At 36.9% G+C, this 16,226-nt stretch overlaps 1 protein-coding gene across 1 annotated transcript in view; it reads left to right on the top strand.

Annotated features, from left to right (window-relative positions):
- The window catches only part of LPCAT1 (lysophosphatidylcholine acyltransferase 1), a 67,377-nt gene that overhangs the window by 37,955 nt on the left and 13,196 nt on the right, over nt 1-16,226 (top strand). Inside the window, exons 10-13 of the mRNA XM_014938644.1 lie at nt 5,940-6,065; nt 10,685-10,838; nt 11,732-11,830; nt 15,068-15,206. Coding sequence (XP_014794130.1) covers nt 5,940-6,065; nt 10,685-10,838; nt 11,732-11,830; nt 15,068-15,206 — 518 coding nt within the window. The remainder of the gene's footprint in view (nt 1-5,939; nt 6,066-10,684; nt 10,839-11,731; nt 11,831-15,067; nt 15,207-16,226) is intronic.

The following is a 16,226-nucleotide window of genomic DNA, read 5'->3' as shown; positions in this document are numbered from 1 at the left end:
CACCCCAAAACCCCCAAGTTATAATATTGTGAGTTAGGTTTGGGGGTTTTTGCATATGGTGGATATTTAGATTGAAGTCTTATGGAAACTGGGCACCTTTGCCCCTTGTTTTTTCAAAACTGTAAGCACCTCAGAACTGAAGTTCTGTCAGCATTCCTGATTAAGCATTTAGTTTTTCTGATTTTTCTGGTGTGAGAACTCAGCATTATAAATACATACATGACACTAGCCAGAAGTTTTGAAGTTTCTTTCGTGGCGAGCCCAGAAAGGCAAACTTCCTGTAGAAATAAAAAATGTCAGTTTGGTTTGCATTTTTCCAATTGTTTTTCTTCTCCACTTACACGAACATTTAAAGACATGTTTTTATATTTACAGTAGATGCTCAAATGAATTGAAGTGCAAAGTGTTAGACATGGAACTTGAAAACATCTGTCTTCCTTATGTTTTCTCTGTCAAGTACTTGCCAGAATCACTTTCCCCTTGTCGGAGCATGTCATACTGTTAAAGCAGTAAATCTTATCAGCTTGACATATGAGGATTATGTCTCTGCTTTTGAGAAATGCATCCTTTTTTCCAGCATGCTGGTGAAGGTCAAAGGTATTTCAGAGAGTCTTCTATGTCCGTTTCACCTTTTGTCATCTTCTACATAGTCAAAATGAGATTTTTTTTTTTTTTCTTGCAGGCTTTGACAGTGTCAGAATGTCATCTCAGCCACTGTATGTGATACAGTAATGCTACTTGCTAAAGAATAGCCTTGAGGATGTGCGTTTACAGTAGCTTACTGGTCTACCTCGTGGCTGTTTGCTGTATTTTCAGTGGCCAGTTAAATCTAACTGGAAAAACTGCTGTGCTCCGTGCTTACGCTGTCTGAAGTTTTATATGCAAGTCTGCAGAAGCACTTGGCCTAGCACTCAACTTTGAAAATCAGAACTTCTTTTTGTTGTTTTGATACCATCAAAGGCATGAGGATCAGTATAAGTGGAGTTGCTGAGTTAACAAGCATCCATTTGTTTAGGTTTCAGGCCATACAGAAAAATGGAGATGAGAACTACATTGTGCAATCTGTTTATTTCTGTGAATGCTCTAAGTGTGGCAATTAGGCAAATGTAGTTGCTGAACAGGGTTAACTATGCAGCTTCTTGCTAAGTTTATTTTCTCAAGGAAGAAATATATTTTTTTTTAAATTAAGTTAATATTTTGCAACAGTCTGGTGTGAACTAGATTTTTGAATGCTGACAACTCAAAGAGAACCTGTTTCATTTTTCACCCCTTGAAGATTTGTGATATACAAGCCTACAGGATCTTATCCAGACCAACAATTACAGGACCTATTTTCTTAACACGAGGGATAAATGCAACTGCCAGCAGCTTCTTTTTCAGTCTGAAAATTAAACCATCGTGAGATACTATATATATTCTTAATGTGAACTCCAGACTCTGACTGGCCCTTCATTTCCTTGGAGAATGTCACCAAGGAGGAGTAGTCCAATGAGAGAAAAGAGCCCATCTACCCTGGTTTTCCAAGACTAAATAGGTGAAAGCTCTTCAACTTGGCAAAGACAGAAGAAAAAAAAAAAAAAAAAAAGAAAAGAGAAAGGGGGCAGGAGGGGAAGTGGAGGGCTCTTCTGAAGGTCAGGAAAATCATGAGTATTCTGGAAATGCATAGTAAGGCAACTTTGTTATTTTCCATAAAGATAGAAAGCACTCAAGAGTACATCAGCTAAAAATAAATGGAAACAACTCTTTAAAACATCTACAAAATTTTGACATTCACTACAAGATGCATAAAATTAATTAATCAGAGCCGAGATACACTGTAAAAAATTTGTCCCATTAATGATTCTAAACTATGGTGGTACAAAGAGTCTGTGGTTCAGGAAGTTCCTATACAGATGACTACAAGAAGCTGGGGTTATTTTTCCACTGTTTTGTATGTCTTGGTCCAAAATGTCTGATAGTCAAGTAAAATACCGAATTTACTATCTTTTTAATGTCTTCAATGCCCTATAAAATTATAGCCTATTTAAAGGGCTTTTTTTTGAGCAGCCTGTGGAATATTTTCTAGATTAGTTCACAGTTCTGCTTATTAACAGTGTAAAACATTCTAAAAATGTTTTTGTTGAAGTGTAGATTCCGAATGTCACAATATTGTGCGTACTGTTTTCTTTCACTTTGCATAATATTACAGCAGTCACAGTCTGTTTTATGTTCAGAATTTTGTATGGGTAGTGGATTGCTATGCAGAAAATGAGAAAGTTGATAATTTATTTTTGTATTATGACTGCAGAAGTGTTAGACATAGGGAGCTACTGTTTGGTATGAGAAGTCAGGACAACAAGTGCAAGTGTTGCATGTAACATTGGGTTTGCAAGAAGGCTTTTGGGATTTTTTGGGTTTGTGGGGGTTTTTTTGTTTGGTTTTTTTTTTTTTTTTTTTCTTAAGTGACTTGCTGAGTTTGGACTTTCATGTAGTGTGATATCATGGAAAGGTAGATAGCCAGCATTTTAGAGAAGGTAGTGAGGGAGAAAGTCTCAAAGTATGTCAAGCCACACATGCACATTTGGCCATTTAAAATTGCTGAACAAAAAAAAAAAAAGGCCAAGCCTTTTTAGTATGAAGAAAAGAGGAGGAAAAAAATCCTTCCAGATGAAGATATGGGAAAAGCTGTCATATTCCTAGTTCATTAAAACAGGTGGTTGCACTTGCAATTTGCATCTCAAATTGAAATATTTTTTTTTTTTTCCTAGCAGTTTCATTGAAATAGGGGAAGATTGCCCTGGAGATGAGTTGGAACAGTTTGGTAACTGGTTCTGTAGAAATTCCTGAGTTGCAGTTTTAACCAGGCTTTACAGTGAACTCTAGTATACCAGTCTTTATTCTAACAAATTGAAAAATTCACAAGTCATAGTACAAATAATGAACTTTATATGTTCCCCAGCTTCAGTTTCTTCAATGTTCTGAGCTGAAATCAGGGTCCTTTTGTGTTAAACTGCTAGCCCTCTATAGCTTGTGATTTATCTTCTGAACTGAAGAGCCCTTGAAACTCTAATTAATCTGGCCTCAGTTGATCCTATCACTGAACTTTACTGTGGGCAAAAGTTGTTTCTTCCCATTCTTTACTTCTTTGAGATTCTGGAAGTCTGGATGTATGTATAGACACAGTATTTCAGTTCATTTTGCTTTTTTGGTGTGTCCAAAGGCTGGAAAATGGCCAACAGGTGAGAAAGAGACGATACTTTTATTCTTCTTAATCCTGTTTTGTGTATGTGTTGATGCAGGACGTACACACAGGCATTAGTTGTACTGGGAGTCTTCTACTGATAGCACTATTAGTCGGGCCCAAATACTGCTCCTTCTGTAAGAGGTGCACACAGCTATAAGATGCCGGTTGATTTTTTTTTTTTTTTTTCCCCCCCTATGATTTGGCCAAGTCGAAGATGATCCCTACTTTTTTTTTTTTTAATTTATTCTGTATCATAAGTTTGGGTTTGGTTGTTTGGTACTTTTTGCAGGTTTTTGTAATTCCTCTTTGGCTGGGCTCCTTCAACATGTTTGGGGCCCATTATTTAGGAGAAGTTATTTAAATCTGGCGTTGGTACTTGGATTGCAGCCAGGCTTCTACCCTCCGCCAGGTTGAGTGGCCTTTCTTAGTCATCTTTCTTTTGATGTGTTTGAAAAGCTGCTAACTTCTAGTTTTAACAAGTTATTGTTTCTTGCTTTGGCTTGCCACCTTATGGTTATGTTTTAACTTGTCTGGCTTCTCTGTTTTCCTTGAGAGAACATGTGTCCTGTTTTTTTTAAAAGTCTTTTTGTTCTAATTGCTGTCTTTAATCAGTTGCTGAGTCACACTGGATTCTTTTTTCCTTTCAGAATCTTTTTTTGACAAGTGTCTTGTCACTTCTTCTGATTCCCTAATATGATGTGTTGTTTTGTATCCTTCCAGTTACTACTTTTAACTTTTAACCAGCTTCCCTTTTTCTGTGTAGTTGCCCTATGCTTCAGCTGATGGCCTGTAATTTCCTGTTTTGCTTTTGTGTGCTATACCTACTGCTGCCCTAAGATCTGATGAAATTTGGTGTAATGTGCCTGGCTGGACAAGGTCTTTGGTTATTAGCACGTTCTTTCATGTAAGCCACTCTGGTACTGCTTTTAGTGTGTCCTTGCTGCCCTAGTAGTGCAGCTATTTCACTGACTGTTGACAGGGAAGTTTATAAGGATGATCTAGTGCACACACAGTACAAAAGAAGGGAATAGGAAGTAATCTAAACAGGCAACCTCTTTCCTTTTTTCCAAGGAAAATTGATTTTGTATTGTATAATGCTACGCTATACTGGATATCATATAATGTAAGTATTGACAAGACCTGCAATACCTGATCTCTAGGTCAGGTGGCACTTGGAAATGGATTTAAATCCCCCCAGCACAGAGGAGCTGTTCATCTGGATTTTACACAACACATTTGTTACTATGTTAGCCATAAGTCTATGGGGTGAAATATGGTATCACAGGAACCTCTTGGCCATTCCATTAAGGTGGTTTACTGATTTGCAAATATTACTAGGACACTTTTCACAGGAGGAATAGAGTGATGAAACAGGAACACAGCAAGAATGGAAAAAATTGGAGAAACTGAATTTAATTGCTTAGGATCACCCATCTGGGACAATCTAGTCTTCAGCAATCTGCAGGATTATAAAATGCCTATCTGTTTGATTTAGTTGGCTTTTTCCTTTTGTTCCTTCCTGTTTGTTCCTTCTTGCAAGGGGGAGGCTGTTCATCCAAAATCACTGCCTTTGTATGTCCCTGGTTTATTCCTAAGTGGCTTATAAATAGTATCTATTTTTTAATACATTTGTTACTTTTGAGCTTGAATATCTGTTCGTGAGGTGTTCTTCCTGAATATTTGATTTTCTCAGCCTTAGAGAGAAGAGAGGACCCTCATCAGTAGCTTTAATGTTAAGTGCACGTCTTACTAATGTGTAAGAGTTCCTGAAGTTTGGCAATTAATTGGTGGATAAAAAAGAACTGGCTTACGTTGTTTACATTGGCATTCAAAAGCCTCGTCATGAGATTCTGGAAGAGGCTACTTAACAAAAATTAAGTGGTTATTGCATGAGAGGTATAGATCAAACTGTCTATAACAAAGTGCAGAATTGGATGCTGAGTTTTTATCAAAGCCAAAGTGACTGTCATGCCTCAGGGTTTTGTATCAATCTTGCCATTATTATATATTGACTTCACAGATGAAAAAGGTGGTTAGTAAAGTAGAAAGACCTGTAGATTAAAAGAGTGAAGGTAAGTCAAGGAAAAAAAAAAGTGTGGACATCAAACTAGACGAGGCTCCACAAAGGAGATACCATTCCCAACTAATATAAGTAAAATCAAGTGTGATGGAAAACAGGTCAGATGATAAATAACTCATATGCAGCAGGGTTTGCTTTCCAAATTGTGTCTTATGTTTGTACACTGAATTCTTTAAGGCCTCTTCCAAACCAAAGTGTCTTTCTCTCAACATTGGCACAGCAAATGCAGTGCAACTACAGTATCATTATTTCCTCGAAGTATATTTCAGTGCTGCTGTTACTACAGAGCATCAAGTTAGAAGTAAAGCAAAAATAAGTACTTAATTGTTTGGCATATAAAAAATTTGGGAGTATTTTTTTTTCTTCTACCTTTATGTCATACACTTAAAAATAATTTGTGTGTGTTTGGAGTTTAACTCTACTTGCTTTTATACTTTGTGTTCTAGTCATTCTTTGTAGAGAAATGTTGCCTGTTGTATAATTTTAATACTACCTGAAGGTAATAGTTGCACTGTTCAGGCAATTATTGATTTATTAATATGTTAGTGTAATAATAATATAAATATTTAGCATAATTGCTAATAAATATGTTTTTTTAGATTATCTTGCTTACAGTGTTTCTTTGGTTTATTCAAGGGCATTGGGAGTTCCAGTGACAGACTACACATTTGAAGACTGTCAGCTAGCTTTGGCTGAAGGACAACTTCGTCTGCCTTCAGACACGTGTCTTTTAGAATTTGCAAAGCTTGTGAGAAGCCTTGGGTGAGCATATTCAGTATTTATATGTAAGGTGCATTTTTATTGTATATCTATGTTTATCTAGTTTTCCTTTCATTTAACAATATTGCATTTATGAATACGTATGGAATATTGTCATATTACAGTTAGGGAAACACTAATACAAAACTGGTCTCCATTTGCAAGCAGCGCCGCTAGATCCTAATGGGAAGAGTAGGTTGTAAAATTTGTATTTTCACAGTCTGACAAGTGAGCAGTGTGTCTGACGTGTTCATTCCTGAACAAAACTAGAAGACATCTGCTGTAGAGGCTCAGGAATACTGTGGGATTCCTAATATTTGATACAGTTAAAAGTCAATTGCCCTCTCCTTTGACATGTGTGAAGGGACAACAGTGCTGCCATAGCAGTCTTGTGACTGGATTAATGTTATAATAGTGAGGGCAGAAGGGTTATCCTTTCCCAAGAAGTACAAAGAAGTGATTTATCTTTTGAGTAGGTTACTGCTAGATGGACTTTCTAATGAAACTGTAGCTTAGTATATGCAGTGTGGCTACTCTTATAGCATCAGTTCCCTCTGGTTTTACCTTTCAGAAAAGCTTCAGCAAACATAAACCAAATAGTAGAACTTCTTGCTGCTGTTTTCCAATTTTTCTTCCAATGTTTCTGCTCTCCTTCTGTTGAGCAGCTACAAACTAAATCTACACCCTCATCCTGTTAACTGCTTTAATATACAAACACCTTTTCCTTTTTTTCGTTTCCTCACCTGAGCATAGTTTCATGTTTTCATTCTGTACTTTTTTCTTTTCACTAATTTTTCCTTTGTCTTCCAGCTTTTGTACATAAACCAAAACAATCTATTGGAGAATAAGGAATATAGGACAGCATACATTATGCATTCAGATGACAAGCAGATGATTAATTCATTGTCGGGGCCTCCATCTGAAGACTTCTAGTAGGATAGGAGAGACTTCTAGGGAGAAACAAAGATGCTTCTTTTGTTCCAAAGGTTCTGACTTTACAGTACTAAGGGGAAAAAAAAGGCAAACAAAACCAACCCAAAAAATCACCCACATCTCTTATTGTGCAGTTGATAATCCTAAGATTCAGTTTAATCCTCTGGTTAAATTGTCTGGCTTCTGTCTGCTCGATTTAAAGTTGTTCTTTCAAATTATGCTTTTCTGGGTTTTTGGTTTGACATTTGGAAGAATTCCGTGCATTTCTGAGTGAGGTTCCCTGCAACCCAAAAGATCTGTCTGCTTTGAGCAATTGTACATTGGTGAAATATTATTCTGTCTTGATTTGGGTATGTGCCAGTAAGAAGGCTATTACAATGGTATTTTTCTGGCACAATTGGATGAAGGTTGTAATATGGCTTCATCTCTAATGCATGTTTGATGGTGATGCAGTCATTTTGCTGTTTATTCAAAGGTTTTGAGGCCAGGAGGCATTAAGATCATCCAGTCACATTCCAAAATAACTGGAACAGTGCATTTTATCCAATGGATTTTGCATCCAGTCTTAATACTTGTTTATAACATACTTTCAGCAATAGCATACCTTAAAGGTAACATCCAGTTTTAAAAGCAAGATTTTTATAGTAAGGCAAATTCGGGCTTGTTTTTTATTTAGATTCTTCAAAAGCAAGTTACACCTCAGTTTGCTACACTGGAGAGTTATTTCTGTTCACATTATGTATCTACAAGATTCATTAACGTTGTCTGTTAAACTTGCTTAGTCTGTGCTCAGAAGCCACGCAGCCACAGCAGTGAGTTCTCATGCTTTATCTAACAAAGAGCTTAGGCTCTGTTAACAGATTATATATCAAGGCAGAGTGTGCCAGAGCATTCAGAAGATCAGTTTTGCAGCTGTTCAGTATCCTTTCTCTGTTGTCACAAGAAGTTGCACAGGAGTACATCAGCAGACATAAAACTGAAGGTACTGTGCTTTTCTGGCTTAGAGCATATTTTCTCTGAGGTTGCAATTTACAGTAGTTAACTGCAAGATCCAGCTGTTCTTATGCAGCTTCCAGCTCTGAGATGCTACAGGTTTTTTCGGCAGGTTCCCAGCATGTAAGAAAGGAATTTGATTCCAAATAGTCAAATACGGTTAAAACTAGCTTTAAAGAGGTAAGACTTCTAACTTGCTAAAAATAGTGGTAATTACACTGAAAATATCCTGCCTTCAGGGATCTGGTTTTCCTTGTGAAGTCTCCTGTGAAAGATTTAATGTTCAGAGCTCTTAGTCTTGAAGAATTCCCTTTCCATCTTCAGGGACTTGAGAATGACATTTTTGTTCTCTTTTGTGCACTGTGGCCCAAAAAAATGAAGTGAAACACCACAACAGCAAGTGATGTTACATACCATAAAGCCTAGATCCTGCGTAGAAGTCATTAGGCAAACGAGCATGATTTCATGAGCGAAGACATCTACTATTGGCTTTCTAGCTTTTATAGGCTCCATTGGAATAAAAGTAACAATTTTAAAGGAGTTGAGACATTGAGGCCATTTCACATTGGTTCAGAACCTATTGTGGGATTTGGAACACTTGGCTTCAAAAAAACTTCAGCATCCACATGGTTGTCCACACTTTCTGATCCTGAAAAGGCTAGAGTGAATTGAGCCCACCTTGAATTACCAGAAGTACAATGCAGTCATATTCAAGCTGAAGCAGTAAGTTTGCCTCACTGATCCACATACCCTTTTTGAGATTGGCTCGCTTCTCTCTTTATTTTTATAAAACTCCAACCATAAGATATCTGTAGGATTTGTTGTAAGCCACGCTACTTTCTGTATAAGGTTTTATCTTCAAGCTTTAGCTTTTTGGACTTCATTAACTGGTGAAGAGGAGATCTCACAAGTCTCGAATGCTGCTTACCAAACAAGTACTCAGTTCTAGGTGGTGAATTTTGAGTCAATTCATTGCAAATCAAATCTCTCTGATTTAGAGACAGATGTTAGACTGCGTATTCTGTGTCAGTGGAGGCTTATCTCAAGGGAGTATTTGGATGCCAGCTGTCCTTTGTCTTACAGTTAAAGTACATTTCGGCTTTTACACTGGGGATGTATTATTATCTGTGGACACTTCTTATGTGTAATCCTGCATGAGAGAAGCTGCATTCTGTGTGCATCTCAAATCCTCCATGGATTCCTTAGTGCTACTTTTCTACATGATCATGAAAAATGAATTTTTGCAGAGGGGTGTTTCACTGCTCTTTTTATACTTTTTAGGACCAAAACTTTAGAGGTGCTTTAATGCCAAGATGGAGAACTTACTAATGTTCTGTAGGGGCCATCAGTCTCTAGAAGAATTCTTGCATGTTCACATCTTATAATTCAGAAATGCAGAACTTGGCATTGTTTATTTAGTACACTTTTGATAAGTCAGTTTAGGTAATGGCAGACAGCATAGTAGTTGTGTTTTTACTTAAAAGCAGTGATTTTTAGGAAGGAGCATTTCAGTGAGCGATCAAGATCTGGAGCTGATGTATGAGATAATCTTATCAGAAATACTGATCTTTTTTTTTTTTTTCAAAAGCTTCTGAGAATGCTGATATTAAGTATTTTAATAATTCCTGTCAGTGAGAGGAAGCTGCTGAGGAGTCCCAGCTGCAGTCTGGGAACAGTTCTGGTGTGAGCTTGTGAGTTCTGTAAATAACTGCTTTTCCTTTTCTGCAGCAGCAAACAGTAAAACAGACAACTGCATAAGAATATTGTAGAAGAATTTATTGGCTTCTTTTGTCTTCAGACTGGAAAGTTTGGATGCCCATGTTACCCTAACTCAGTTCAGAGGAAACCTGCTTATCAAGATTTGGTTGTTGTTGTGTTAGGGAGAGAATTTACTTTTGCTCACATACCTGTAGCACCATTTATCATATTCATAGTAAGACTTATTTTCACAAAGCAAAAACAGGAAGTTTGACTTAACAAAAAAAAAAAAACCCAACAAATGTAAACAAAACAAAAAACCCCAAAACACCCTCAAAAAACATAAAGTGGCCATCTGAGTCATCAGTCAAAATCTGGTTTTGCAGTCAGAAGGACTGAGGGAATTTCTCTAGCTGTATTAAATGCTATAACTTTGAGTCACCTCGTAATGATGTCCAGCTCGGGGCTGAATGTGAAAAATGAGGACCGACAAACAGGATTAACAGTATAATCGCCATTATGTAATCCCTGAGTTCTTTTAGACAAGAGGCATCAGGGCTTTCCTGTTCAGTGACATTAGTAAATTTGGAATCGTAATTGGTTTATGTTACTGTCCTACAGTACGGCCATATTCAGGTGACCTAAATGCCACATAGTTCATCATGCCTGGTATTTCTTATTAGCTAGTTCTAGATTGTGTTTCTTGTTCATGTTGAACTGCTTACACATACAGTTTATGATCAAGGTAGAACAAAGGACACAAGTTTATGACCAGGGTTCCAAAGTCCTTGCAGTGATTTCTAATACAGTTCAAGAACTAATGGGAGCCTTAAAATTATAGGAATAGATTATGTTATAGTAAAGTTGCTTAGTAATTCTAATTCCAGATTTTGTAATGGTTTGCACCATTATCATCCATTGCTTTATTTGGTATACTGAAATTTGTATTGTAAAACTGGGTTTATTTTTAAAACGTGCAAAAATAATATGCTTTCTAGGCTGAAGCCAGAAACACTCGAAGATGATCTTGATAAATATGCTGCAAGTGCCATGAAAATGAAAAAAGAAAAGGTCGATCTCAAAGAATTTTCAGCATACTTGGAATTTCCAGTTTCTCACACGTTAGAAAGTATGTTCGCACTTTTTGACGAGGTAAGAAACAACATCGTGCTTAAAAATTGTATTACTCTTGGTAAACTCTGCTTTAGCCTAATTCTGTTCCAGTTGAATTCACTGAGGTCTGATTTGGGGCAGTGCTAAGTGCTTTTGAGTACTTCACCACAATATTTGCTTACTGCATTTCCCTTTCAGCAAGGTAAGAGCACCTGTCATCAGCTAAATAAAGCACTCATTCAGGTAGAAATTAAAAGAGTATCAGTTGGAAAAACTGATTTTGTTCCTAGGCTCAAAATATAAAGAGGAAGAAAGATCGGTTCACACTAAACATCTGCTGCAGCTTGTTGCAACTGAATGCAACGCCTGTTAGCTGATATTTCACTTACCTTGTAAATAAATCACTTTTCTTCTAGGATGTCTGAAATCTGAAGGATCTAGGAACTTGGCAAATCAGCCAGTTTTTCATTCCTCTGGCAATCTGTCAGGATGGGGAAATGACTATTACCCTTTGTCTGGATGAGGTTCTCTTTGGACCAGGAGGTGGATATGTCCACAGTGTTCTCTCAGACCAAAGAGCAGATATCATGTATTCAGGGCTTAAATTAGGCTACCTTGTCCTCTGGTTCCCTGATTTTAATTTCAACCTAGTAATTCAGATCGTTTAATGGAAGAATCTTAAATATGCAAGTGAAGGGTGATGGTAGCAGCACTGTCTTCCAAGAATCTTTGAATTATGACTTCTGCAGGTCCTTTTCAGAGCCTCAATTAGAGCTTTGATGACTCAGGTTCTTGCCCTGAATTAATTCAATTTCAGTGGACTTCTTTGCAGTGACATATGTCATGCTCTTTCTGAATATTCTGTATTGTTAGTTATTTGTGAAAGTTCTCTGACGAATTGCAGTATTTTGAGGTGAAGTTTTCCTTCGCAGAATGAAGATGGCATAATTGACGTTCGGGAATTTGTCATTGCTCTGTCAGTTGTCTGTAAGCCATCAAAAACTCTGGAAACAATTCAGTTGGCATTTCAGGTAAGCAGCATTCTCTTCCTCTATGTAATTTACTTTTTTTAGAAATTATTAATACTACCATTAGACTTAGAAGCTTGTTTAACATGTCCTTTTAATACTTAATTACATTCTAAAATAACATTAATGGAAAGTTAAATTAAGAGGTCGTGTTCAGAGGGAATGCACCGCAAGTGTAAGTCATGTAAAATTATAGAAGTTTGCCATTTAAAATTGTGTTCTGTGGAGCTCTGGTAGAATCTTTTTCAGCACACCGAGTCTCAAACCTGAAGCCCTTTGTATTGATTCCTCTAAACTAAAGGCTAATGACTTGTGCTTACTACATTTATAATGTTGCAATGAAATCTTACTTTTCAAGATAAAATATTTTAAAGCTTTTCCTACATGTTAATACCCCCTTTTATCTTCTTGATAAGATTTTTTTCCCTCTTAGTCTTACTGTGTTTCTGTGTTGGCCCTGCAGTCTCTGTCCAGGCTTTTTGCTTCCCAGAGATGCTCCTGATTCCCTGAGGCTCTAGCCTCAGTGCTTTGTTGTAGCATCAGCATAGATAGTTAATGCAGGCTTTTGGGGAAGTGACAGCAGCAATACTTAATGTTTTCCATTCCAGTAGGTTTGTCTGGCACCTTGATTTATTACTTTTTAATTAAAGTCTTTAATACTGCTATTCCAACACACAAACTCTGCTGCATCCTGCATCATCTTTTCTCTTTGCCTCAAACTCATGTGGTCTGCAGTATCACTGAAACTGAAGAGTGCTAATTCTTGATGCTGTCACCACTGATGAATGCATGGACTTGAGAACATTCATTTGTGTGGTGCTACATGGCAACCTTGTTTTCCAAGTACTTATTTTGAGGTTCTTCAACGTACTTGTATTATTCTCTTAACTATGTTTTGCTGAAGAAATGAAGCTCCTGTGAATGTTTAGTGTTCACATCTATCGTTCTTACCCTTTGGCCAGCATCAAATAAATTTGACAGAGGAGGAAGGAACAAAAATATTTACTACTTACAAATATTGGGGAAAATCTGCCTTATAGCTGCTGTTACTTACTGCTACTTCTTAAGGAAAAGCAGAAAGGTCTCTACCCTTACTTATTCCATTTGATCTATATAATGGCATAGAGAAATGCTCAGGTGCTGTTTGGTCAGCTCTCTGTCTTCATACTAAAAATGAAAAAGTTAAAATAAACTTGGAGGTGGCTTTTGGGCAGTATTTCAGTAAAATTTAGCTGTCATGATGCATAATGTGTGATATACTTTTACCATTAGAGAGGAAGAGAAGCTCAGATTAGGCAATTATTTTCTTTTTGAAAATACCAAACTTTAAGTTAGCAGAACTATTTCTTAAACAAATTCTATTCTTCGCTGTTTGTCCTGTTCTTCAATTTATAATGCATAATTTTGAGTTCTTTGATTAACTGCAAAATATAAAGTTAACTGTAGAACTGCAAAGAAGTTTGAATGCATTTATGAAGAAAGGGAAGCACTCAGCAAGGGGAAGCAGGTATGGCTCACTTTATCCTGCTAGTGATGATTGGAAGGGTTAAAAAAAGTCTCGAGCTGAGGAAATTTTGCTCACGGTATTCTAGGAAAAAGGGAAAGAGAAACTTTACTTTTTGTCTTCCCCCCCCTCTTTTCTGGGTTTGTGTACAATAAGGTGTTCACACAGTTTATTGGGAGCCATTGAAGGATTTACCCAGTTCATGAATTTGTGACTTTGTACAGTTGCTCTCATTCGCCATGTGCTACTTTTTTGCAAAGCACCTTGTCGTTTGTTTTCAGGGATGAAGTGCAACATTTCATGTAGCTGAACAAGTTTTCAAAGTGGAAGTGTTTAGTGTATGGCTGAAGAACTTGAAAAATAGGAGTTACTGAGCCACCAGAGTTCTAAAGCAGTGGGCAATTAAAAGAGAAGGGGGGATTATGGCAATCAAGTCTAAAAGCAGCACTCCAGTCTTAAGTGCTATGCATCCTCACTTGGTAATTGCTAAGGAAATGAGAGGGTGTTGTGAATCTTGCAGATATGCTTGTGAGGCTTACCATCGAATATCACCTTCTGACTACTATATCTGTGAAGATGTAGCAGGTTTTATTAAACAAGTGTCTTGTCCTTGCCCCTACTCCTTGTGAAACAGTGTGTAAGTTAAGTGTGAGGGAGGAAAAGGCAAGATTCCCGATTTGAGCATGAATGTTACCTTCCATAGTACTTCAACTGTTTTTATTCCACTGACTTTTTTTTATTCCATTAAGATGTGCTGTGTCATGTGACAGCAACTTCCGCTTGTGTGAAAAATCCTTATGCTTATTTTGTTCAATCTCATCAGTTCCCACCTTCTCATTGATGTAGAGAAACTAAAAGGAAGTTTCTAAATAGCAGGTTTTACATGGTGGTTGTTATGCTTGAAAATGTGACAATGGTGTTTCAAAAACTCTTCCGCCTCAATGGAAAATTGCAGAGGCAAATTGAGTTATTTTACAAAGTTTAATGAAGTTGTATTTGTTACAGATGTTTTGAAATACTGAGGTCCTTTTTTACGGGGAAAAACGCAGTACATATACAGAGATAGAGTGAGACTATGAACGATTTCAATCTCCTGTCAGTAGTAAAGCTAAATCTTTCTGTGAGGAAACTCTTTGCTTCAGGACTAAAAAATATGCAAATTATTATTTTCTATAATTTTGAATAAGTATTTGTAGAAAGTTATAGGCCCATCACTTTATGAGGTAGGATTCTCCTGATTAGTACAATACCATTTAGATGCACGCATTTAATGCAAACTGGCTGTCAGTTCAGTTGGATGGTGGTCAAAGGAATCTTGAGTTTTACATCTGACCCAGAGGAAATGGTATCTGCTTTAGGCTGACCTAAATATATATCATAATTCCACAGACTCTTGGAGTTTGGACACATAGCTCAATGGACTACAAATTATTCTCAGCTAGGTATCTGCAAAACCTGTTAAACAGTCTTATCACTGAAATGCCAGTGATTGGACATGTAAATGTAGGGTTTTTTTGAATATAGCAAGTTTTACTTTCTAAGCGTACACAGGTGAACTAGTAACCAATGCTGTCTGTTACTTGGATTAATCAGAAATCCTTAGTAGATCGCATCAATCTGAGAGCAACTAGAATTTCCCCTACCAAATTTTAATTTTGCATAACTTCATAGTGCGGTGCTGCTTATAAGAGTTAGCATTCAGCTTTGCAATGATTTATCTTTGTCTTGATTCATAGCTGTATCAGTCAGAAAATGGAACTATAACAGAAGAGGATTTAGCTCATATTCTGAAGACTGCCATGGGTGTATCACAGATTGATGTTACACACCTTTTTAGAGCTGTAGATGAAGAAGAAGAAGGAGAGATTACGTATGGTAAGTATTTTAAGTGGATCCGAACTGTCACAAAATGTCAGTTGTCTGAACTCATGTTGATATACAAAACAGTTATATTTTTATTACACTTTATTTTTTTTTAAGTTAACTTGTTGACTTTAACAATGATAAAAGCACTGCAGACAAATTTACATTTAAAAAAAAAATTGAGTTTTTAGAGGCTTTCCCTTACAGATAAGATCAGGCAATACCTAGAATAGCTCTTTCAAGTGTATTCTGTTCTGTGACTTCCATGTATGTGAAAATGTATTTTTAAGAAAATTATCTTAGCTCTGTCCTGTTGTTTTGTCTCTTGTATCTGTTCCCCACTATTTCTGCCCTCCCAGAATACAGAGGGATGTAAGATATTTCACTCCTATAATAATTTCTCAGCCTGTTTGAAAGTAAGTCACGAGTGTGTGTGTGGGGAGAAATGAGGGGGTATTAAGCAGGCTGCTCAATATGCAGTCTGTAATGCAGGTGATATGGAGGCGAGAAAGTTGCATTTGAAAAATTTTGAGATCTGGGTGACTAGATTATACTGGGAATCAAAGTTCTTGTGTGTTACTTCAGATTCTTCATTTTTTTTATGCAGTAAGGCTCTAAATTTAGTTGTATCATTTAAGCATGAACTGGGTTGTTGATAGCAAACATCACATATCTCCAGTAGAAGTGCTTATGACATGCCCTGTTGTAGTGGTTTTCCTTCAGAATAATCAGTATATATTTAATGTGTAAAAATCTTACAAATTAAGACATAAGTGTCAGTAAATCACAATTTCTACAATAGCAATTCCTATGTTTCAGACATACAAAATCTATGTAAAGCTTCAATTACAGAGCTACTTAAAAGTTACTGAAATGAGTGTCGTTGCCACTGCCCTCCCCTTTTTTCCTGACTGCTATGTCTTGCTTCCTTGATATTCCTGCCGTACTACCTCTTTCCTTTATGCACCTCTCACCTGTTCCGTCCTCAGCATTTCCATGCCCATCCTATGCTATTGCCTTTTTCCTGCCTGT

Source organism: Calidris pugnax, unplaced genomic scaffold (assembly GCF_001431845.1).
Source record: "Calidris pugnax isolate Ruff unplaced genomic scaffold, ASM143184v1 scaffold13, whole genome shotgun sequence".
NCBI lineage: Eukaryota > Metazoa > Chordata > Aves > Charadriiformes > Scolopacidae > Calidris > Calidris pugnax.
The sequence above is the reverse complement of the archived record's forward strand: the minus strand, read 5'-3'. Positions and strand labels throughout refer to the sequence as shown.